The 26,457-nt window shown below is 40.7% G+C and overlaps 1 protein-coding gene across 7 annotated transcripts in view; it reads right to left on the bottom strand.

The window, feature by feature from the left end:
- The window catches only part of NCOA7 (nuclear receptor coactivator 7), a 141,939-nt gene that overhangs the window by 110,704 nt on the left and 4,778 nt on the right, over positions 1-26,457 (bottom strand). For 6 of the 7 annotated variants that reach the window (XM_037139612.2, XM_037139613.2, XM_037139610.2 and 3 more), the window contains exon 2: positions 9,207-9,320. In XM_037139612.2, coding sequence (XP_036995507.2) covers positions 9,207-9,256 — 50 coding nt within the window. In that variant the 5' untranslated portion in view covers positions 9,257-9,320. Of the gene's footprint in view, positions 1-9,206; positions 9,321-13,242; positions 13,431-26,457 lie in introns of those variants that run through there. The other variant, XM_037139611.2, reaches the window with a different exon arrangement.

Below are 26,457 nucleotides of genomic sequence, written 5' to 3' on the forward strand. Positions count from 1 at the left end.
TTAATCTATTCCATTCCATTCCAATCCATAAAAAAAATGCTGGTTCCTACCCACTAAATTGATTTCATGACTCTCCAATGGGTTTGTAATCCACAGAATGAAAGCAGTACTCACATAGAATTAAATCAAGTAACTCTTCCTGTTCATTAAAGATGTAGCAAAATGCATGAGTCTAACTATGACTGTGTAAATGTTTATAAGCCTTTTTTTAGTCTGTAGGAAAAAGTTAATGATTTCCTGCAAACATTATCAGATCAAACTTGTCCATGGATGTTTTTCCCATACATGAATGACAAACAATATGTAAACATTCCCTTAAGAGCTGCCTAATCTGAATTCAATCAAGGAAATAGGAAACATAAACCTTAACAACATTGCAGCTCATACAAGAGTTTAATTGGTAATACTTTCAAATAAAGCACAAACAGCTTTTTCACAGGAAATGGTTTTAAAATATTCTTAATCATCTTTAAAGTTAATAAAATGGCTGAATACTGAAAAGTCTGCAGTGACAAAAATTAAGACTTACAAACCGTTCTGTCAGTCAAAACACACACACACACTTCACATATTATACGCCAACCACAATTTAACAAGGCACAGGAAGGAGTTACTGAACTAGAACTGAGTCTCCATGCTCCAGGTGGCCCATTTGGGGGCAAACTGACTATAAACACATGAACAAACAAGAGCTATTTAGATCACATACAAAAGTGTTCTTGGGCAATGCAGTGGGTCACTACAGGCACGTGTCCCTAACAGCAACAAGGTTTTCTGGGATGGTACGTAGACATTAAAATCAAATACAGCTTTCACTAAAGTTGGCTAAAATATTCTACTTCCAAACCCATATACTTTTTTTCTACTTACCATATTATAATGTTAACACCATGTTCTAATCTTTCTTTCTGACAAAGTAAAAATAAATGCTTAACGCAATTTAAACTGAGATGACATGGAATGAAAAAAATAAACTGACAGTAACCAGAGTGGGGGCTGGAGGGGATAATGGGGGAAAAAAGGGAAGGATTTTCAGGAACATCTATAAAGGACACATGGACAAACCAAAAGGTGTAGAATTGAGGGTGGGAGGTGGGGGAGGGTGGGGTTGGGGGGAGAGGTGGGGAGGAAATGGAGACAACTGTACTTGAACAACAATAAAAAATTAAAATTTAAATTAAAAAATAAATATTTAACAGAAAACTATGCCCATACCCCCCCCAAAAAAAGAAGAAGAAGAAGAAGAAAAGAGAAAAAGAAAGAAAAGAAAAAAATAATGAGAGATACAAAGTGTACTGGGATTCAGGCTCAGACCCTCCATTTAAAGGCCAGGTGACTTGAGGCAAGTTATTTGACTTCCTGAACTTTATATTCATCATCTGCATTTAAATCTACTCGTAAGATCATTGTGTGGCAAAACGCATGTGAAAGCACTCCATAAAGTACTAGCAAAATGCTATTACTAAGTTTTACTAGACTCAGTTGGCACTGTGGAAGTGAGAGAATAAAGTATTAACCAAATACAAAGAAGGTATAGAGTCTAACAATTACTAAGCACTTCAAATGGTTTTATTTGCTTTTCATGTATCAATGCAATTAAAACCTGCAATCTGATTGAATGTCTAATCCAAAAACTGGTAATAATAAAGCTTCTCCTCAAGTCTTGGACATACTAAGGTTCCTCTCTAAATGTGGTGTATTAACCCCTAGCACAGGCATATCACAAAGAGACAGCTCTTTCCGGGGGTTCCAAGACTTCCTCTGTGGGGCCGCAAAGGGGAAGCACCCCCGTCCTCAGCCACACTGCAGATTAAAGAGCCACATCCGTCCAGGCAACTCCATCCACTGAACCTCCGACTCTATACTATACCAAGAAGGCAAGCTGACGTTTTCTGTCTGAATGCACATGTGCATTTATTTCTGTCACAGGCAACAACTCTTTTGGACAAGACGCAGTCCACGAGAGTAACGTGGATCACCGTGATGCAAAACCCTGACTTACTCGGCTGGTGCATCCAGACTGCTTGTTTCCTAAGGCTTTGGTGGGTCAATACTCTGACATAAACCGTGTCAGGGATGGATAAACTTGACAGGACACATAATATGGGATGTCATAGTTATAAACAGGTTGTTTTACAAAATGTTACTTATAATTTAGGTTCCTAAAATCCAGGATGCCTTCCTGCAAATTAATGTATATTTTTGTAAGTTAATGTTATGCTGCCAGGATTACCAAAAGCCAAGTGACAGGACCTATTTGAGGATAAAAATATTTCTGTATCAGGCATCTCCAAAAACTCATAATAATAAAGTTTCTCCTTGAGTCTTGGACATACTAAGGTTCTTCTCTAAATGTGGTGTATCAATTCTTAGCACAGGCATATCACAAAGAGGCAGCTCTTTCTTGATGAGGATGATTTGGACCACTTCTCCCAACCCTTATCACATCAAAGCAAGTACAGAAGAAGATAATACTTATACTGCACCCTGGGGTAAGATGCTGCTCATGGCCAAGGGTGACCAGCCTATGTCTCTGGCCACCCCAAGGGCAAAGGGGTCAGGGTCTCTTGGCAAAAATAATCGAGCCATGAGATTGTATTCAGCAACCCCAGTGATGAGGCTCTGATTAGTAGTTTATGTCTTTTATATATATGAAATGGTGTTATGGTGTTGTGGAATGGGTACACATACATATAAATGCCCTGGTATAGGGCCAAGACATCACTGACAATCTCTCCTCATGGGCTTAAGGGCCAACTGTTAAATAAAAGGGTGTCTAAGATTACTGAAAGCCCTTTGGACAATATAATTGGACTTCATGATATTCCAGAACCTAGCTGTGCTCATAACAACGTGCCTTTGGGAAACTATGATTCTACTTTGCATTGTTATAATTGCTCCTGCCTCCCTGATCTGAACAACAGGGGTGGGAGTAGGGTATTACAATGAGATTCTTGTCCGTGAACGGGAAGGTGTAGGTAGGCATAACCACTAAGGTCAGGAATGATTTGTTTTTACAGGAGTGACTGACTGAGCATTCACTGTGCCAGGCACTCTGTACGTTCCATCAATCTCAATAGCCGTCTTGGTTTGCTTTTGTTTAAACAAGAGAGCTACACACCTTATTATATATTTCATAAAATAAATAAACAAATGACAGACCAGTGGTCAAATATTAGTCTCTAGATCCTCCTCCCTGAAAAGAGGCCAAACTTCTATCAGTGGGGACAAGGGACAGAATGGTTCAGCTCTGGTCCTCTTTGCTGGGTGTCATTCCAACTTCTCCTGGTTCAGGCTGGGATGCTTCCTTCTTTGAAGGCTTTGTGTTAGTAGGTTATTATTAGCCATGTTTAAAAACTGAAGAAATAGACGTGAAGGGGTTTAGAAAACTTGGCCAACACTGTACACTGAAGTGATTTTCAAACACAAGGTCTTCTCCTGATGGGTCAGAGGTTCAAGGCTGAAGAACTGCCAGGGCAAAGGCTTGAGACAGAAGTGGGAGGCGATCGAGGAGTGGGAGATGGCTGAGGAGTGGGGATGGCAGCTGAGATGTGTTCTACATTCTGCATCTTTGGGGTGGGGGCTGAGGAGGAAAGAAGAGCATCCTCCTCCTCTCTGCTGCCTACTCCTGGCTCTGCAGGGGCTGGGGGAGAGACAAGGAGAGGTGGCAGGTGTGGGTGCTCTCCCTGATAACCAGAAGAGAGAGGGCGGGGCCAGCAAGTACAGGGAGAGGGACCGGAATGAGCACCAGTCTCCTGAGGGGTCTCTATCCCTCCGTGTCTATTCACAGGCCCTCTCAGATTTATCAGAGGGGAAAACACCACTTTGGGTTAACTACTAAATGGCAATGAAAAACATACAATAAAAAATCATTAAATAAAAAGGGTAGTATATTTATGTACTAAGTCTAAGATTTATATTATTCTTGATTTATCCTTAATAAAGAACTTGAAAATCAAAAAACAATTTTTTAATATCCTAAATTAATCCTTGATCCTGAAAAAAGATGTTCTTAAAGAATTTTCAAACACACATACAAAGAGTGTAAAGGGATCTACAGAAAAATCACTAAATGGGCCCTAATTCTACAAAGCCAAGTAATGTCGGCATGAGTGTGGAACACGGCCCTACAAGGCACTGCAGGAAAAAACACCCGCCTTTAACTACAAGAGGAAGGAAGAGGGGCCCAGGGGCTGCAGCAAATGACAATCACTCGGGGGGACAGTCCAGGGGGCACACATGACTTGCTTCAATAACTCAGTTTTTCATTTGGTTTCAAGACCTACCAAGTATCAAGGAATTGATACACACGCATATAACAAAGTAATGTTGTATGTATGAATTCTTTGGAAATGCATGGAAGAATGTCTCATGAATTGCTCAGTCTGGAATAAACTACTGGTACAAAGCAACACTAAAATCCTGAAAAGCAGGTGGGCCAGGCCAGGAGAGCCTCCAACTCCTTAGGGTTTATCCAGAATAAATGTACTTTCCATTTAGAGTTACAAGGGCATATTTCAAGATAAATTATAAAAAAGGAAGTATCACATGATCTTCAAATGGCTAATTTCAATATAAAATTATTAAAATAGGGTCCTTTAAACTTACCTTCCTTTGATGTTGAATTCAGAGACAGAAAGAGAAGTGTCAATAAAGGAGGAGGGTAAAAGATTATTTCCTGAGCACAAAACCACACGACGTGGATGAAAACACAGGTAAAATAGTGCCCCAAGGAAACAGGCTCCTTCCCAGTAACTACTCTTAAGGAAAAAGGGATGCAGGAGGGGTGAAGAGAGTTTAAGAGCAACGGTCAGGGTTTCAGGTACGCAGTGTGGCAGCAGGCAGAAGCCAGGAGAAACCTCCTTTTGATCTCTGCACACTCCTAGAGATCTGCGATTGCATCACTATGGCCTTGCCCTTTGCTTGACTCCACATTCTTCTCCGGAGATCTTGGTGGGTCTGCCCTTAAACACACTGCTCCAGAGAAATCCGCCCTATGTTGTCGTAAACCGGCTTTCAAGTAGGTGTGATCAGTAACTGATTGTAGGGAATACCACGGTTTCGTCAGGAGGCATTTGAAAAGACTTAGGACTTTGGCTGCCTTTTCTTGCAAGAAAGGTTTTTGTTGTTGTTTGCTGTTTGCTTTGAATTGGTTGGCCATTTTTGGCTGCCACTGCATTATAAAATATAGGTTTGTCTGTCTGTTTTCCTCTCTCTCAATTCCTGGCAAATAATCATGTTGACTGACCACTGATTTTTGCCCATGTCCTGCTATCTCTGTGCTTCTAAGGTCACACTTCATTTTTGATATGCTTTGCTCTTCATTGTTAGAATACTTTTCACAAGAGATCAAAGCAAGCATGACGGTTAACTTTGACATTTGTGAGTTGAAAAAATATGCTGTTTTTCCAGAACAGTTTGATCTTGCCTTCTCAGTTTCAAGGACTCCCCCACCTCTCCACCTTAGGGACAAGAAGTGGTTGTTGACTTTCACAAGTTGTTCATGACCCAAACAAAGGTCACCCTTACTACGGGACTCCATGTGGATTCAGACTAAGTCACTACCGCTTTTGAAATCACTACTTAGGGTATCCATTAAGCCAAACAAAAATTCTTACACTAACTCACATCTTATATAAAAAAACAACTCAAGCTGGTTATTGACTTCAATATAAAATAATACTATAAAACTTTTATGAAAAAAAATCCAGGGCTGGGCAAAGAGTTGTTAAACTTGCTATCAAGAACACAATCCATAAAAGAAAAAACTTATAAATTAAATAGCATCAGAATTTAAAACTCTTGCTCTGCTAAAGGCAGTATTAAGAGAATAAAAAGGGGCCCTGGCTGCAGGGCCTGAGCTACAGCTCAGTGGATTGAACACGGGCCTGTGAAGCAAAGGATCGCCAGTTTAATTCCCAGTCAGGGCACATGTCTGGGTTGTGGGCCAGGTCCCCAGTGGGGGACACATGAGAGGCAACCACACAATGATGTTTCTCTCCCACTCTTTCTCCTCCCCTTCCCCTATCTCTAAAAATAAATATAAATACAATATACATATTTTTTAAAAACTTTAAAAAAAGAGGATAAAAAGGAAAGCTATAGACTGGGAGAAAATATTGGCAAACCACATATCAAAGGACCAGCACTACTCGGAATGCAGAAAAAACTCTCAAACCTCAACAACAACAACAACAAAAATCCCATTAGAACACAGGAAAAGACACTGCACTGAAGAAGATGGATAGATGGCTAATCAGCACATGAAAAGACGTTCAACTTCTCTAGTTATTAAAGAAATGTTCATTTAGCCACAATAAGATATTGCTGCACACCTATCAGAATGGCTAACATAAAAACAGAATGGTAATACCAAATGGTGGTAAGGACTCAGAGAAACTTGGTCATGTATACATTGCTGATGAGAAGGAATGTAAAATGCTACAGCCCCTCTGGAAAAGACTATGGTAGTTTCTTACAAAATTAAGCGTACACCTACCATTTGACCTAGCAATTTGACTCCTGGACATTCATCTGGTAAAATTAAACTTTTACATTCACACAAAATCTTGTACACAAATGATCCTCTGAGCTTTATTTGTTATTTCTTTATTAGATAAGGCTCAGGTATATATAGACAATATATATAATCTAAAGGGGCCTTACTTCTCCTTCCTTTTGGAATATATCTTTTAATATCCCAGACATTTTAAAACAAAAAAATGAACAAGACCACATCTTCCTCTTTTACTGAGGCTGTATCCTTAGAGAAGCGCACAAACATGTTACTTTAAATAGAACTATTTCAAATAGGAAAACTGATGCACTCATCTCTCAGCATTGTTTGTTACTGTCCCAAACTGGAAAGAACCCAAACGTGCTTCAATGGGTGAACTGAAAAATTGCGATACATTCTAACCATAGAATACTACCCAGCAATAAAAAGCAACAAACTATTAATATATGTGTATTCCCGCAAAATTCATGTGTTGAAACTTAACACGCAAGGTGACAGCACCGGGAGGTGGGACTTTGGGGGTGATTAGGTCATGAGGGTGGACCGCTCATGGTGGGATCAGTTCTCTTGTAAGAAAAGTCCCAAGAACGCTCCCTGCCCCTTCCACCAGGCGTGGTTACAGCAAGAGGGTGGCCTGAAATGAACCAAGAAGCAGGCTCCTACCAGACACAGAACCCGACCATGCTGGGTTGTTAGACTTGCCATCAAGAACACAATCAGAACTATGCAGCCTCCAGAACTATGAGAAGTAAATTTCTGTTGGTTATAAGCCACTCAGTCTGTGATATTTTGCTACAGCTGTCTGAACGAACTGAGACATCACAAGAATTTTACTGAGAAAAATCTAATCTCAAAAGGTTATATACTATAGGATTCCACTTATGTAATATTTTTGAAATCTCCAATTACAGAGATGGAAAACAGACTAGTGATTGTGAGGGTGGAGGACAGCGGAAAGGAGGTGACTATGGCTACGAGGCACATGGGATCTTTTCGACAGAATTGTTCCGCAACTTGATTGTGATGGTGGCCACACAAACCTACCCCTGTGATAAAACTGCACAAAATAAATACACATAAAACACAAACATACACAAATGAGAGTTTGTGAAATCTGATAAGGTTGGTGGATTGTATCAATGTCAATTTTGTGGCTGTAATATCGGACAGTTATATAAGGTCTCACCATTGTGAGAATATAGGATCTCTGTACTATTTCTTAGAACTACGTGCAAATCTATAATTATCTCAAAATAAAGTGTGTTTAAAAATCACTACACAGTTTTCATTTATTCTAGGTGTCCTATCTTTCTAATGTTTCACCCATTTGATGCCTGATGTCTTCCTTGCCCAAACAATCTTTTTTCTTTTTATAATCTTAATAGTGAAAAACATTACTCTTGCTTTCCAAAACCTCTCATTAAGGGTCCACTATTACTAATTGGAACACACCCTTTGGAAACAAGCCCATGTTTGAATACTGACTCTTACATGGCATGAAACAGACAAAATAATTTCTGAGTCTTAACTACCTCATTGGTAAAATAGGGAGAAAACCTAAGATACAGGTTTATTGTGAGGATAAATAAAATAGTAAGTACTTGGCACATAATAAGTAGTTCCTTAAATATTCATATCCTTCCTTTTCCCATTAACAACCTAAAACCTAGCTTAATTTCTAGATAAAAACATGAACAAAGAGCTTTGATTGTCGGTTTCCAAGGCTTATATTTGGAAAACAGGAAATGCCGCTTTAATGAGAGTAAATTGGGTTTTGGGATGTGGTGAGCCTGAATTCTGTTCCTAAGAAGCATTTCAGTTGAGGAGACCATAATGATCATTTTAAGCTTATGTTCTCACTCTGAGTTTGGAAACATTCCAATGATGAAAATGATGTAGAAATGTTTTAGCATATCATACATTTTATTGTGTTTAGTGAGTGGTTTCCACGTGGGTGTTTAAATCTGTACACAATAACTGATCATACACTAGAGGACTCGTACCAGACACCAACGAATGCATGTATGTTGGAGGAGTTCAAGCTTTAAAAATGACACGGACAAAACAAACAAGCTAAATAGAACCAGAGACACTGAAATTAAGAACCAACAGTGACCAGAGAGGGGAGGGGGTAGTGGGGAGAAAAGGGTAAAGGGTTTCCGGAACAACTATAAAGGACACATGGACGAAAAAAGGGGGGGATGAAAATGGGAGGGAGGTGGGGAGGCCTGGGGTGGGGGGAGGGGGGAAAGGCAGAAAACTGCACTTGAACAACAATAAAATGTAGAAGTATTGAATGTAAAAAATGACATGGAAACCAAAGATAGAATTTCATCCATTCCAAACTCCTACAGAAAATACTTTTTGTTTATTTATTTCTTTGTTTACTTTCTTATTTTTCTGTGTCTAAGAGTATTTGCCTTTGCTTAAATCCTTCACCTTTTTCACTCCTCAACCAAAAACTTTTAAAATATAGATACCCCACAAGGTATTAGACTTTAATTATGTTATAGACTTTTAATTACAGCTCAATCAGTGAAGCTACAGAGGAGGAAACAAAGTATATTTAACTTCTACTGGCCACCTGCTCTGTTTATGAACAGTCACAAGACAGAAAATGACAAGTAATAGGATAAAATCCCTTCAATTTTTTTAAGTACTGACATAATTTAGCAAGGCAAATGCTTACCGAGCAAAATAACTTTGTTTTCGTTCCTTCTTCTCTTCCTTGTTATCCATAATATGCAGTCAAAAGTGCAAAGTAGTTGGAAAAGTTCTTCTTTTTAATCAATGAGTCATAACCCTGTAATAAAAAAACAACAAAGCAACTGTAAATTGAGACACTTACAATGGCCGGTATTAAGAATAATACAGTGGAGTGACATGGCCCACAACAAATGGAAGGTAAGCTTCAACGAGTCAGCACGGCCACAAGTCACTTAAAGTACAGAAACCCATGGGGGGACGAAAACACTAGGAATTAGACTGGAGGTGTTACACTGGAAAACAAAAGGCAGCTAGAAAACGAAACTGGAGTATTTTCCTCACAATTAACAATTATTTCAAAATGTGCTAAAATGAAAACCACTGACTTTGGAAGAGTTTAGACCAGCTATGCAGAAGCTAACTGTTATTTTTACAATTTAAACTCATCATCACTTTTTCAGTAATTAACAATGAATATGTTTCTTACATGTTATGAAAAGGGGGTCAGTTAGGTGTTTTAAAGGAATGTTCTTCCTTTAAAAATAGAAATAACACCACTTTGTTTTTCGAAACATGCCCGTGAGGCCAGCCTGCCTGCGCGAACGTGGACGGGAAGCACACGGCCTCTGGAAGCCGGTCCGAAGGGCCTCCTGTGCTCGCCCCTGCCCCTGCCCCTGCCCCCGCCCCCGCCCCCGCCCCTGCCCCTGCCCCCTCGCCTGTGTTCCCCCGCAGCACTTTAAACCTGTAATAGAAGGTTATCTCCAGATCAATCTTCCTTAAACACCACTTTCATCACCACACCCCTGCTCAAACTTTTCCAACGTCTACTTACTAACTGATTCCCTGTTCTAAATTTTCTGCAGAGTCCTTACCTTTCCTAAAAATCCATCTTTCAACCCGGAAGGGGTATCAAAGTAAAAGCAAAGAATGTTCAGCAAATTGTTTACGGATTCATTTCAGTTCAATATACAACTCGCAATACATATTACATGGAAGGTACTGTGACGAGTAACAGAGACCAAAGAGAAATAAGATGTGATGTTTGTCCTAATGGAATTTACTGTCTTGTGAGGGAAACACCCAGGATTTCGAGTCAATGGGTGCAGATGCCTTGAGAGCCTAGAGGAAGAACTCTTAGCCTCGGTCAAGGCCACCCCATGCACTCCCCACACACACCGAGATCTGACAGGATGAGCAGAGGTTTCCTCTACAGGGGAACATGGTCAACTTGAACAAAAGCAAGAAGACACAACCCAGAATTTCCCTGCTACGCCAAGATTAAATGTGAAGCAGGGCAATGGTGGGAGTTGGGAATGAAGATGTGGTTAGGATTAGGGGCAAGGAAGACCTTTCATGTCACACGAAAGAGCTTGAACTTCATCCTAGCTATGTATTATGTGCGGCCACCCCCTCCACCACACCTGCCAGACATCACCAAACGATCACACTGAACCCAAAGGCAGCACTCGCAGCAGACATTACCAAACTCGGCAGAGCTGGTTCATGACAATAAAGATCTCCCATGCATATGAAAGGAAGCCACCATAGGATTTTACACGAGAAACTGATATGCAGATTGTAGAAGATGGGCTTAAAAAAACTAGGCATAGGGTGAAGTAGATCTTTAGAAAGAAATTACAGTAAAACTCCTTCAGAGAGAAGGTAGCAGTATTTAACACAGAAAGAGGGGGACTAAACTCAAGAAGTGTTTAGGAGGCAGAATAGTTGAGATCTGGTGACTCGTTCAACATAAACAACATGGGGAAGGAAGAAATGAAGGATGTCCGAGTTGCTGCTTCAAGGACAGGGAATAGAGTCTACAGGAAAGGGTCAGACTGTGTGGGGGACGGGGGAGCAGAAACAGGTGAAAGATCAGCTTTAGACACGTTGTCTCTGAGGTGCACGTGGGACGCTCAGCTGGAGACATTCACCAGACGTGATTACATGCAAAGCGCAGGAGTGCAGTCTGGGCTAAAGAGAAAGATTTAGAAATCGTCAGCATATGGTTGTCGTTAAGGGGGAAAAACAATATGATGATGATGAGAACACCCTGCAACCATGACAACTATGCAGAAGGCCCTGTGTGGGGAACAGAGTCTGAACTCTTGACTGCTTCATCCCCACGTCCCTGACACGAGCTCCACCCTTGAGTTTACCAACATGCAGGGAAAACAAGACGTGCAAATAACTGAAATGTAGTGTTAGGAACTTGGAACTGTCCCAAAGAATACTACTAAGCATCCAAAATACACAAAGTTCAATTCTGACTGAGGTGTTAAAGCAAATCTTTCAGGCAGTTAGGATTTTAATAGGAAAAGAGGAGAGAGACAGCGTTCCAGAAAGAGGGCACACCTGTACACAGGTACGGACGTGAGAAGGGCCAGACACATGCAGGCAAGAAGGAAAGAGTGGCTACCAGGTAGGAAAAGCACACAAATCACGATGCCTGCCTACTGTCAGTCATTCAACACATTACCCACCGTATCTCTTTTGATCCTTACAACCACACTGTGAGCTGGGTAGCCATTAAAATGCGGCAGAGAGGTACTGGTTTCCCTAGTTCAACAGGAGCAGTTGAACCCGCACAAATCCAGTTTTGTGTACACTTCAATGCCTTTCAATAACTGTGCAGCCAGGAAGCATTTGGGTATGAGCTAGGAAAAAAAAAGCCTGGAGTCGCTAGCAACCCGTACCTCAGCATAAATCCTGCAGGCGAAGACAAATGCACTGGGTACTGGGGGGACCGGGTCATTGAGACCCCTGAGAGGACATCTTTGACTCTTTCCCCAAGCTTGAAGTAACTCTTCTACAGTCCTCCTCCTAACCAGATCTGGCACAAGGTCCAATTCTGCTTTGAAGCCTTCCCTGCCCACTTGAGTGCACTGCTCTCTCTCTTCCTTAGGAGCTAATTTCCCATGCCACCTCTCATTTACTGGAGACACTTCATCATACACTAGGTGACAATGGACAAACCACCTCACTTAGCCTCCCCAGCCATAAACAAACAGAAAGTTCCTTCAAGTTAAAAACCATGTTTCACATTATCCTTATATTCCCCTTAATACCTAACCTAGAACTAAGAAGACAATCCACATAAAAGCTAATCTGGACTTGGGGTAAGGTCAATCATACGGCAAACTGATAGAAAGCCAAGGATTCCCAGGGGAGGCAGACTCAACCCAGCCTCTCTCAGACTCCAGAAAGGACCAGGATGCAAGCTCTCGGCCCTGCCCTGGGCCAGGTGGTTTATTTTAAAGTTCTTCTCCTGCACACCACCATATGCGATGATCTCTCTTTATTAGATTTCCCCTCATGAATAAAAATGAAGTCATAACAATCTAATTGGAAAATTTTTATATTGCAAGCTGAGCCAGATATTTAGTTCCAGTGAAAAAATATTGACAAAAATAAGCACAAGAGAAAAGGATTAAATGATCCAAGAACCGACATCTGGTACCACCGCGTCTCTTTAGAACTGGCAAAGCTTTTTCCTTCTGAATATACTCTATTCGATAACTTAGGAATATGCTAATCTTTGGTTTCTTTTAAATTTCTGGGAATTTTTGTATTCCTTACACAAGACAGATATAGCCCTTTCAGCTCCAGACACGTCCACAGATCAGCCAGAAAGAAATCAGCAAAGAATCCTATAAAAATGATTTGCACAGAGCAACACACAGGAGGCTTCACGCTTCAGTGAAGAACCAGAGCTCGTAAAATCAATCTCTGTTACAAACTACATTTTCCATTATAAGTGGTTATAATGGGCTTCTTAAAAGCCCTTCTTTCACCTAATATTGACTTTTCCTCACATTAATAAACTCTAGAATCATCCGGACACTGAATTACAAGTTTCTTGCAATTACGCTGTATCACAGACCAAAAAGAATTTTATGAGGGATTACAAGATGAATCTTCTATTTAAATATTTTTATTTTGTGATTTTAAATCAGGATAGTCAATTTAAACCTAAATTCAGTTCATTATTCAAATAAAAATGGCACATCCACAATCCTTACCTTGTAAAAGCTGTGTTGAAGACAGAGTGCGTCTGGACTGCCAGCGAAGTGCTCCCTGCTGGAGAACCCGGCGCCACTTAGAAAGGACCCGGCCCAGGGCTACTGGGGACTATATCTATAGTCCCAACTATATCTAGCCAGCATGGACCCACACGGCCCAGGGTGGCTTCTGGCTTCACATCTAACACACAGCAGATCCTTGTACATTCAGGTATAACCAGTCCAGACTGGGGGGGAAAAACAGTACTCTCATGATGTCCAACTGTTTTCCCCAAAACATGTTTTTATTATACAAATGAAATAATGACAAGAACATGCTCTGAGGCTTGGTCACACCAAGTTTGGTCATTTAAGGAACAGAGCAAAATGCTTCTTTCTGTGCAGCCACTTAAAAGAAATATAATGGGTGCTCAGTCTTTCTCAAAGCCACACTGTCATCGAAAATAACAAAGGAAGAATATTCAAAGGTCAGTGTTAAACATGGTCAGAAATTTGAATATTCTCTTTAACAAGAGCCCTGGAAAGAAAGACATAGAAACAGAGACAAAAGTATGCTGCGAATGTACAAGGAGAGCATCCAGGAGATAATGCCCCAAATAAGCAAATGTGTGTCACAAAAACAAAACAAGAGGAAACAGAACTGAACAGCAATGAGGAGCTAGAAAGTTATGCCTGAATCCAGGTGATGATGAAGGACAGGCCAGTGGTCTACAACCTGAAGAAACTGGTCCGAGCCAATGGATAGAAAAATAAATGGAGAATTCATAACTCTTATTTAATTATTCTTTGCCTAGGGAACCGAAATTAGACATGAAAAGAATTAAACAAATGTAAGTTTCAGTGTTCTCTTACTAGTATGAGCAAAGAGATGACATCAAAGCAACCAGATACTCTAAATGAAGACCCATCTCTGGGCTAGATGGATCATTTTATAAGTTCTCTCTAAAAAGAGAATGTGCAAGTGACTTTCTAAGATATCACTGGCAGGGTCAGGAATTGTTGAAAATGTGGAAAGTGCCAGAAGCCTGACCATAGGCAAATACATTTTCATGTTCAATAATAGTTAGAAAAAGGATTATGGAAATTGCATACTGGAGAACACCACACAGATCCCCAGCAAAATAAAAGTAACCTGACCAAGCTAGAAGTGATAGGTTGGCAAGGACTTGGAAGAGGAGGTGGTCAACCCTGACATCTAGACTGTTCACAGAAAGCCAACCATTCAGCACAGCACATTCAGTACTGTGCTGGAGATACAAACATGAAGACAGTATTCATGGGCCAGGAAGCTCAGGTGGAACAAGCAACTGAAAACCATCAATACTTAAGATAAGTGGTGAGTGCTCCGATACTGGCAGAACACAGAGGGGAAGCAACGAACGCTGCCAGAAAGGGAAGGAGCAGCAGGGAAGCTGCACAGGTAATGCCGGACCTGGGCTCTGAAGAAGGAGCAAGAGTTTCCCAGATGATGAAGGCAGAGGAATTTCAGCTCATTAGGCAGCATGAAGATGTGCAAGCCATTGGGAAGGAATGTGTACTGCTCAGGGACTTCTGAGTGGTCTGGTATGGTTGGAGTGCTGGGCTGGCAGAGGGCAGGAAGTTCAGGGAGAGGTGGCTTAGCCAAACTACACTGATCTAATTTCCCTCTTGGAATAGCTACTATTGTAGGACACCAAAGAAATAAGATAAACCCAGTGTAATTGTACTTAAAAGTCATCTGATGTTTTTCTTGGTATGCTTATGGATAAGATGGAGAACTCTTGGCTGGACATGGGCGGATGCTTGTATGATTAAATGGATAAAGGGAAGCAATGAACCACTGTACTACAAAGAGGTATGTGCTAAGTGACTGACTGACCTCAACACAGAGCTGGGAGCTGACCTCCACCCTCTACATAAGGGGAGACTGTAAATAGTTTAATGCACTATTCCTTCTTAGACCCTGTCCTCATCAGTAAACTTGATTTAACCATGAATTTGATTTAAAATAGGAATCTCCTTATTAGACTTCTAGTGGGAATAAATAACATACCGAATAACAGCATTTGGATCCAGACAGACCTCAGCTGTCTGTAGGAAGGTGGAATTTACCTCCCATGAATCTCAGGTTCTACAAATGGTTGAGGTGTAAGGAATAAATGGGTGAGGTAGAACACAAGTGATACGACTTACAGTTTTAGGTGACAGTAAGGTCCGTATACCCAGTGTGCTATTCCCCTACACACACACACCCCCAAACAACACTAATTCAATCAGCTCAGAATAAAAAAGATCAGGATGCTCTCTGGCCACCCTCTTTGAAGATTAGAATATATCAAGGTGACTGCCTCTAACTCTGGGTCTCACGCTGTAAGAGAAATATAAGGAAACTGGAGTAACCAGAATGATTAAGTGACATAAAACTAAATTTTAGGAATATTAGTCAAAGGAAATGGTTATGTTTAGTCTGGAACGAGTTGGGATAAAATGACAGCTACTTTCAAATACGTCAAGGATCTTATCTTGTAGAGGATATTAGGCTTATACAAATAGACCTTAAAGGGCTATACCTAGAGGAAGGCATTAGGCACAGAGGGAAAAGGGTCTTGACTCAAGTACAGAAGAAATGTTTTACAGACAGATGCAAAGAGCTGCCTCCAGAGAACATGGCTTCAAATTTCCAAAAGTGACTGTGCACAAGCAGAAGGACCACCTCGGAAGACTGCAGTAAATAGAGCAGCAGTTCTCAACCACATCAAAGCCATACCCCTCATTTAAATATATATATATTACTCCTCTTATACTAAAATTAAGTTCATATAGATAAGTTCATTAAGGTAATATAACCTACTTACACACTTGATTTTATAAAATGTATACTGCATAATGCCCAAAGGAAAGTAGTAACAGGCATTTCGATATGTAAATTCTCAAGTTTAAAAAATCTATGTAATGCCCCCCCCCAAAAAAAAGGAATTTATAACAGGTATTTCAATAAGTAAACTCTCGGGCATGAGCTCATTGGCAGACATCATGAAACACTTAGATGCTTACACCTACTCACATAGGACAAGTTTTAGCTGGAGGAGAAATGAAATCAGGAACTAGTTCACTACGTAACGAGAAGTACAGGAAAATGAAAAAGCAGAAGTGAGAAGCAGGGAGAGAATGGGTAATGGGGGAGGCAGTGTGGTGCATGGAATGTTAGAATAAAAATTGAGCTGTAAATAATAACCGAAGTGATATTTCCATGCATGGCAATTTAGGAATAATCTTTCTTTTCTTTAGAATGTCTCAACAAATATGTAAGTCCTAAAGAAGAAAGGAAATTCCCAAGTATAAGGGACAATTCTTCATGGTCTAGGATGATCCTATTCATTGCAGGGCATTTGGCAACTCTGCTTCCCCCAAATGAATGCCCCGCAATACCCATGCCAACCAAACTGCACCTTGGTAGGGAAATACTGTACAGCTATTATAGGGGGAATGATCAGCTCTATGGGTAAAGTAATATTTTAAATTTTTTAATTAAAAATTTTATTTGAAAAATTCCTCCAAAACTGGTATTTTATAACCTCCACACATGAGAAGTTCCCTGTTTTGAAGATGCTTCAGTTAGTCTGTGCTTCACCTGACGAACCCCTTTGAGCCGTGTTATTAAGGCAGCATAGCACCTTTAAAGCAGGACAGGCCTAGTTGGATTTCAGACTCTAGTATTTCTAAGGCATTTAGCCATGGACGAGTTACTCAGTTTCTCCAGCTCTCAGTTTGCTTGTCTGTAAAAGAGCTGATATAGAGATTAAAGGTTTTTTTCCTCAATTAGTGTCCCGTGGAACAGAAATTCTATCCACTGAGATTTCATTTCGATGAAGCCAAATGTTCAAGTGAAGTACTCATGAAAATGATTCCTACCTGCCGCAACACCTATCAAGTGAGATTCAAATTTACCCCCAACATTAAAATCATATAGTGAAGGAGCTCCAGCTTGGAAGTTCTAGGGAATATAAAGATGGCAGCAACAGTTAAACATTTACTGAACATGAACCATATGAACCAAATTTTTTGTTCAGTGTTGTTACACAGAGAATAATCTTTATGGCTGTATGAGGGTGTCAATATTCTCAATCCTTTTCAAGTAAAAATTTTGAAGTTTACAAAAGTTAAAGAACTTCTTCAAGGTCAAAGAGACATGAGTTAGAGCCACAATGGTCAGCTTTGTGCACCACCAAAAGCAGAAGCAGTGAACGGACTCTAACACCAGGCTGTTTGTATTACTACACAGACCTACACAGACCCTTCACTCCAACTTCCTGCTTCTTCCTGAATTCACCCACCATTGAAAAGAATGGAAGGGTGAATACCTGCTTTCCTTTAAGGTATATATTCTAAATTTAATTTCTCTAAGGAAACTTCAATTACTACCAAGGGAGATAAAATTTAAAGAAAACAATCAGAAAAGAAGGTGTAATAAAAATTACTGCCAAATAAAATGGCAGAGAAGTACCAGTGGGAAGAAAAGGGCCAGGTTCCAGTGGCCAGTGTTGTCAGGGAAGGTGTTTGAAGTGGACAACACCCAAGGCAATCATACGTGGTTACACCTCAACAGTGATACACAATCCACAATCATCTGTGCACCAGAAACAGTTGTATCCTCAATGCCAATGTTCTCTCTCACAGCACGTGCAAGAGGACACCAATTCTATCAAGTTCTGCCTCACATGTTCAAGGTAAAAATGGGGAGAGGCAAGTAGTGCTTTAGTTAGCACAGCCTAAACTGCGGTAAATACTCAAACATGGCTCAGGACAAAGTCATAGTGAAAAGTGTGCGAGGGGCTGGAAACCTGCCCAACATGAAATTAAGTCAGCATGTGAAACACTATGACCTTTTCTTGAAAAAAGAATGCATATGAGTTTCAACTATAATTTTCCAAAAGTGTGGATTTAGAAACCACATTTACAGTTTAAGTACTTCTCTATTAAAGGTTTATTAAGTTGCTTGATATAAAGGTACTTGCAAAACTCAAGAGAAAAATGGTCCGCTGCTAGATTGGACTGTTCTTTGCAATTCTGCGGTCCTTCCCTGAAAAAGAATTCTTTGATGGCTGTGCCACTTCCTGGTGCTTTGCACTAATACCCAGAGTATATATCTCCATTCACTTGACCACGTGGCTTGTCTTGACCAGCAGACCAAGGATTAACACTGTACCTAATTCAACTAAGAGGCTTGGCAGGTCTCTGCACTTCACCAGAAGCATATCTTCCAGGTAGCTGCTTTTTCTTCTCCAGCACAAGTTCCAGGATAAAGACCTGTGGGAGAGACTGGAGCACCCACCTCAACTTAGGAGTCCAGCCCAGCCCTGCCCAATCTAACCAAGAGCAGCCAACCACAGTCACCCTGCAGATTCATGAATGTGAAATAAATTACTTGTGGTTCCAAGCCACTAAAATTTGGAGGCTGTTATGTAGCATTATCATGACAAAAAAAAACCAATACACCCTTTGAATTATCCTAATCTACAAATTACTTTGCGGATTTTTACCAGCAAGATCAAAGCCACATAGTACATATTACTTTCTGTATGAATAATTCTACCAAGACCTGGAATGCCAAAATCCAGAGACAAAAGCAGCCAATTAAAACAAATAGCCTGAAAGGCTTTCTTTTTGTCCAGCTTTCATTTACCCCTTAACCAAGGTGCATGGCTATGGAAGTTTAGCTATAAGAAGACATCATCTGACACCAAGGGTGATTTCTGTAAATATTAGTAAATTCATCTATAGGCTTGGATATTTTTTTTTGTTATGGGCTGAATTGTGTCACCCCTCCCCCAAATGTTGAAGTCATATCCACAGTAACCCAGAATGTGACCTCATTTGGAAAGAGGGTCAATGCAAAAGTAATTAAGCTGAGCTCACACTGGAGTATCTAAATCCAGTATGACTGGTGTCCTTATAAGAAGATGGCTATATCAAGATTGAGACACACAGGGAAATCACCACATGAAGACAGCAGCAGATATCAGAGTCGTGCAGTTACAAACCAAAAAATGACAAAACCACCAGAGGCCAGAAGGGACCAGGAAGGATCCCACTACAAGTCTCAGAGAGACTGTGGTTTTGCCGACACACCTGACTGTAGATTTCTAGCCAAGAGTCTCTGTTGCTCCAAGCTTCTCAGAGTTTGTGGTGCTTTCTCAGGCCGGCCCTAATCACCTAATTCACTTTCCAGAAAATCTACACACTATTACTGTTCCAAAAGGATCCGGCATAAAAAATGGTATTATTCAATGCTTTCCCACCATGTCTGTTTTGCCAACTTTTTCTTATAATTCAAAGGAAATGTACTTGAGAGCACTGGTAAATGTTATGTGAATATTAGAGCTGAAAGCTCACATAATTAACACCTGTACCCAGGAGATAACTCGAACACACGGTATTTGAGTAGATGGACTAAGAGCTGACCTGATTATCAAGGGGAAAAATCATCAAGAAGGGCTTTGAAACGTACTGAGAATGTAGCATCACCATGGATCACGCCACTCTCGTCACACTTTTAGTCATTTTAGTCTAACGAATGCGTGCTGCTAGGTTTCTCGCACACACTTAGGTTGCACTGTACCACTGCCCAATTGCTCCTCACACCCACACTCCTCCCCCACTGTAGGCTCCCGAAAGGAGCGCCCTTACAAACACACACATGACAACTCCTGGTGTAGGCTAGACATAGGATTTATGTTTAATACACTGACTTTTGGGTTGTTAGGGCTAAATATGTAAAAGAAACTAACTGACTTTGGCCCTGGCCAGTGTGGTTCAGGTCACAGTTCAATTCCCAGTGAGGGTAACTTGCCTAGGTTGTGGGTTCAATTCCTGCTCCGGGTGTGTAAGGGACGCAAGCAATGTTTCTCACATCAGTGTTTCTCTTTCTCTCTCCCTCCCTCCTTCCCTCCCTCCCTCCTCTCTTTCTAAAAGCAATGAAAAAAAATGTCTTCAGGTGAGCATTACAAAAAAGAAAGAAAGAAAGAACTGACTTTGGGTTATGGAACAATAAAGTCTTACCTTTTATTTAGATTAGTGATCACCATGCTTTAAAGTTATATTCCACATAATAAAAGTATCAGTATAAAATAATGTTATGTATTTTTTAGATAGAAAAACATGTCTTCTGCACTAATATATGGATTATAAAACACACAACAAAATCAGAAGTCATAAAAAGATAATAAAGACATTCTAACAATTTTTTCCCTCATGGGGCACGTGAATCTCGGTTTAGAAACAGACCAGGGCAGCATGGTCAGAGGCTCGGTTTGGAAACATGACCAGGTAGCACCAACATTTCCTGTGATTTGGTCCTTCCTAAGAAATGCAAGATCTATGAGAATCTGACATGTTTATGAACTTGAAACACACTCTCAGGCAGATTCATGAAATTGTCTTGATCAAGCAAGCAATTTTTTGGAGGTGATTATAGAGAGTTGTCCTTCCAACAGGATAAATTTTTATGTTGGTAAAGTCCCATTCTAAATGCATTTACTAACTATGGTGTTCTCTGCAAATGGAACCCTTTAGTTTTTTTTTTAATGAAAAGCTATTATCAAGTTTTCAGGCACATTTCTATAAGACCGAAGGAACCAAACTATATAACATCCTGATCCTGAAGATAAAGGAGAAATAAGGATGAAAAAAGGGGAACATTGGACAGAAAAGTCACAAATCATCTTTTAAGAGTGTTTTCAACACACCACCACCCAATCTTCCTATGTTCCACGTGCATGTACGAGGTCTGTCCGGAAAAAGTCCAGCCATTGTTAATATAATGGGAAGGGTTTGCATGACATTGAGGGAACCTGGCAGCCCAGGAGAGTGGACTGGAATGCATGAGTCAACAATGACAACTTCACTGGACTAGTCAGTGGGGACAGCAGAAGACATTGAGTGAGCATGTGTACTGTATGGCTGTCACATTGAAAATGACTGAGTGAGTAGAACAACAAATCTGCATCAAATTTTGTGTTAAGTTTGAACATTCCTCCACAGAAACGACTGGGATGATTCAGAAGGCCCCAGCAATGGGCAACTGGTGACTGGCAGCTTCATCGAGACCACACACCCCCTCATGCATCATGTCTCATACAGAGTTTTTTGGTCACACATCAAATCACCCAGATGACTCAGCCCCATTACAGCCTGGATTTGGAGCCCTGCCAAACTTCTAGCTTTTGCCACAACTAAAGTCACCTTTGATAGGGAAGAGAGTTCAGATCATCGATGAGATTCAGGAAAATACAAAGGGGCACCTGATGATGGAGAACTCAAGCTGTGAAGTCCCCGAGAAGGGGACTGAGGCATCATTGTCCTGTGTACAATGTTTCTTGTATCTTCTACAATAAATACCTCCATTTTCCATAACACATGGCTGGATACTTTCTGGACAGGCCTCCACATAATGTAAAACATAACCTCTATCAGCTTACTGTGAGAACTAAACCATAACACACTCCAATACCAAGTTTGTGGCACAAGCGTTTAAGTGCCAAACAATCTGAAATCAGGGGTATAGCAGATATCTTGGGAAGTGTTCATGGAACTGAGTATCTACCTGGTGCCAAATATTGGCTTTAAGGAAAGAAATGTGGAAGGAATTTCAGCTAGAGAGAGCAGCCAAAAGCCTGGAGGCAGGAATCGCCTCCATACTCACACGTCCCCCTGCTCCCCTCGGTATAAGGAGTACTGACGGCTCTGACCCTGCTGGAGTGCTGAGCTCATGCAGGTGGAAAGTGGGAGACAGAGGTGAGGGCCTGACATGTGGGGAAGACACAATTCCATTGTGACCTAAGCAGCATTCTCTGGCTTAAACTTCCAAGAGCAGCCACCCCCGCCCCCCCCCCGCCCATAAATCCTCATGAATCATTTAATTTGGTTTACTTATTCTTGAAGAACAAGCCTTGGGGCTGATCCATACACAAAGCAAGTAAGCTAAATGCAAGAAAATACCAAGCAGATGGCACGTGGGTGAAGAGGATGGGGAAGTGAAACATGAGTAGCTTTGAAAGCAGGAAAATAAAGTAAAATATGTTCAAATGAATATGCATTTTGGTAAAGAAGTACAGAGTGTAAGAATCCTATAACTTTAATAATTTCTAACAAGTATCACTGCAATACATATGGATAACAAATAACAATGTGAAAAAATGAAAAGGATTGCATCAATGGGGGAAAACACTTTACCATTATTATGTCACTTTGCTGTCTTCTCTGCAGGTGCATTTTAAAATCAAATCACAATTTTCTTGTACGTACAGTTGGGGGTACTATCGTTTAAAAAATAATTCCATTCTTGGATTTGTCTCTAATATTTACAATATCACCCCTGATAATAACTAATATTTACAGAGTTGCTTGCTCTGTGACAGACTTCCAAGTTCTTTACAGATACTTATCTAATTCTCAATACACTGTGGGAGATGCTGTTCTCTTCATTTCACAGCTGAGAAAATCAAGAAGAAATTAACTCACCTAAGTTCACATAGCTGGTAAATGGAGGAACATGACTCCAATCCAGGTACCAGGCTCCCAAGTGCCTGCTCTTACCATTGCCTACCACACCACCTGCCTCCCAGAGACAACATGCTCATCACTGAACTTAAACCTCATCTCTGACTTCCTTAGGATATAGTCTTAGAACAGAGTCCCTGGTGCCAAGGGATTCCACCATGAGCTAAACTGCTTTCCACCAATGGTATACCAACATACCTTCTCACCAACTGCTGAAAGGAAATGTAAGCCAACCTAAACCTTGCCAGCATTGTTATGGACTTTTAAAATCTAATGTAATAAAGTTGAATTATTTTTTCATGTCTTGGAAATTTGTAGCTCCTATTTTATGAATTTTCTATTCCTATTACAGACCAAAGGTTTATGCACCACTGCCATTCATACTTTGGAAATCTAATGCTCAAGGTGATGATGCTATTATTAAGGTGGGGTTTTGGGAGGTGATTAGGCCATGAAGACAGTCCCTTCAGAAATGGGGTTAGGGCACTCATAAAAGAGACCCCCAAAAGATCCCTAGCTCCTTCTTCCACATGAGAACACAAAGAGAAGTCAGTGGTCTGCAACCAGGAAGAGGGCCTTCACCCAAAGCTCGACCATGCTGACACTCTGATCCTGGACTTCCAGCTTCCAAAACTGTCAGCAACAAATTTCTGCTTCTTAAAAGCTACTCAGTCTATAGTATTGTGTGATAACAGCCCAAATGGACTAAAATTCCTCCTAGAATGCTGTTTTAGAGTTAAGGTATGTTAAATTGAAACTATTTTAGAAAATGCTGTGATTCCAGATAAACAGAGGGTTGCTGTCAAGCAGTTGCAAGGGGACCCTACAGCCAGGCAGAAATCTGGGAGGTCATCTCCAGGACCTAGGGCTGAGGGCTCGGCGTTAAGCACCTAGGACCATAAGGACTGAGCAGACTGTCCCAACAGACTAACAGCCTGAAACTGAGCTTTATACTGTACGGCAGGGGCTATACTTATCCAATTACTAGAATATGCATTACTGCTACTCAGGGCACCCCCAATTCCTGGTATCAACATGTCTGGTTTGCTTAGTGAGGCCAGAATTATAGAAAGAAGATGAAAGATCTTGAAGTTTCTCACACCTGTGGAGTCATCTCACAAATTTTTCCTATCCTGCACAACGAACCTGGTTAGTGATCAGAGCCAGAGGATTCCACATGCACAGCGCTGAACACACACGATTAAATTCCTACTCTGCAAATCCTCTGTTAATCAGTCAACAGCAAGTTACCTCGCATCAGGCACTTTGCAACAAAACTGAGCACCCTGGACACCATCTGCTTACTTGACTTGGAATTAAAAATACCTCATTCGCATACTAAGGAGTCACTTCTTAGGAAGGACCAGTCTCTCAGGTGGTACATGTCATCTGCTGGGGTCAACATTTCATATTTTCCATTTCTTAAGAGTAACACCTCCTCCTATTAGATCCCTAAACTTTAATTACACCCCCTGTGGAGGCTTTCACTCTTCCGAGTACCAACAACAGAGGCAAACCCGGGAGGGGAGACATAAGAAGACACTCTCCCAGAAGAAGGCCATAATAAATATGAAGTTATTTTTAATGAGTGTCAACAGAATGTTTGTGAATTAGTACCATAAGGCAAGGATGCTAAAGAAAATAATTCGGACATGCTTTCTACTGAGGACAGAAGAGATAATGGTTAAATAAAAGCTTCAACTTTAGGCTGTATTTTTTTGGGGGGGCACTCTTAGCATGCTATCCAAATAGTATGGATAGTATGCCAAGTTAATTTTTAGTAGAAAGGCAATTTTACTATTTACTATTTATGAGAAATAAATAGTATGGAAGCCTGCTTGGGTCACTAAATTCCATGTGGAAGGTTCCATAAGTTTATGGAATCTCAACCGAGAAGAGCCCCTGCAGGTGACAGCAGAACCAAGTGTGGTTTGCTAATGAAAACAGGAGGACAGAGTGTTCTGAGTAGAGGGAACAGCATGGAGAAGAAAAGTCACATGTTCTGCATGTGCAGGAAGTACCAATCAGTTTTTGTATCACTGAATATCTTGAGCTCTATGAACAAGGACATGTAAACAAAACAGTGTGTGTGCTGTGTGAAGCCATGACATTTCAGATTTCTTTAAAGAGCCCAGGGTTTGGCAAGTGTGAGGGTGAGTTAATAACAACTATGGGCCCAATGCATAGCAGGAAGGAGTCCGGGGCAAGAGGCTGGGCTAAGATTCCTGGCGGACTCCTTCCTGGGTAGTATGGAAATCCCTAAGGTTTGAAGGTGGAAATTTAGAAGGAAGACCGCCTGAAATGTAGAGGAAAGTAGAATGCAAGCCAACCATCTAAAGCAGGTGAAGATGCAGAGCAGGGCAGAAGGAATTAAGAGATAAAAGCAGGCCAGTGGACTGAGCACGGACCTGTAAGGGAAAAGGTTGAAAGTTTGATTTTTAGTGGGGCACATGCCTGAGTTGCGGGCCAGGTCCCCAGTTGAGAGCATGCGAGAGCCAGCTGATGGAGAGCTAACTGATTGAAGTTTCTCTTGCACACAGATGTTTCTTTTGCTCCCTTCCCCTCTCTCTAAAAATAAATAAAAACTTTAGTCCTGGGTGGTGTGGCTCAGTGGACTGAGTGTTGCTGGCCTGCCAACCAAAAGGTCGCTGGTTGGATTCCCAGTCAGGGCATATGCCTGGGTTTTGGGCCAGGTCCCCCAGCTGGGAGTGGGCAAGAAGCAACCCATAGACATGTCTCTCACACATCGATGTTTCTCTGCCTCTCTCCCTTCTTTTCTTTCTCTCTCCCTAACAATAAACAAATAAAATCTTTAAAAAACAGAAGCAGGCCAAATGTTCACATTTGACTATATATACATAAAATGTCACCAGAGGATTCTCAATTAACTAATAATACTGGTTGCCAGTGGCTAGAAAAAGCAGGAAACTAGGGGAAAAACATGAGGAGTCCTTTCACCCCGTATACCCATCTGTACCATTTGAATCACATTAAAGTATTACCTTCTACAAAGATTGTTCTTATAAAACACATAAAGGTTATTGCAATGAGATGCCTCCATGTAAAAAATGAGCCCACATCTCTCTCCAAAGCCTCTCCACTCTTTCCACTTGCACTTCTGAATTTCCTTAAGAAAAGCCAGTCTCTCTCTTGACCTAGATAATAAACGTATCAAACTGAACTTGATGTCACATAGATGTAAATAACTATCTACCAGGTTAAATTCAACCAACTTACCAGATAGTTGTCAAAACACCAGAATGAAGTCTGGACAATTAACCAGGGAACTCAATCTTTTCAATTTTATGGTAAATCAAAGAGGCTCAAAGTAGAATCTATATTTGATGTATTAAAACAAGGATGAATCAAATAAATTACTGATGTGAAAGAGATCAGAAGTAAGGTCCAGTGATGAGTGTCAACCTAGTCTAGGCTAGCTCTTCGGCTAAAAATGATTTTTTTAATTATATGGAATGAATTTTTTTTCAGCCTAATACAGTATACAAGGTAGGTACTACAGAAATAACTGACTTAAATTGAATGGCTTTACCAATTTTAAGTTAATTTATAAGTGTACATAAATTTAACAGTTAAAAAATAAGTGCAATTTAGTTTTGCAAAACTATGTAACGTTGTTTTCCATTTGGCTATATGAGCTCCAGTCTACTAAACTTGCAA

The sequence above is a fragment of the Artibeus jamaicensis genome, unplaced genomic scaffold (genome assembly GCF_021234435.1).
Source record: "Artibeus jamaicensis isolate MK-2021 breed Jamaican fruit bat unplaced genomic scaffold, CSHL_Jam_final contig_387, whole genome shotgun sequence".
Lineage (NCBI taxonomy): Eukaryota > Metazoa > Chordata > Mammalia > Chiroptera > Phyllostomidae > Artibeus > Artibeus jamaicensis.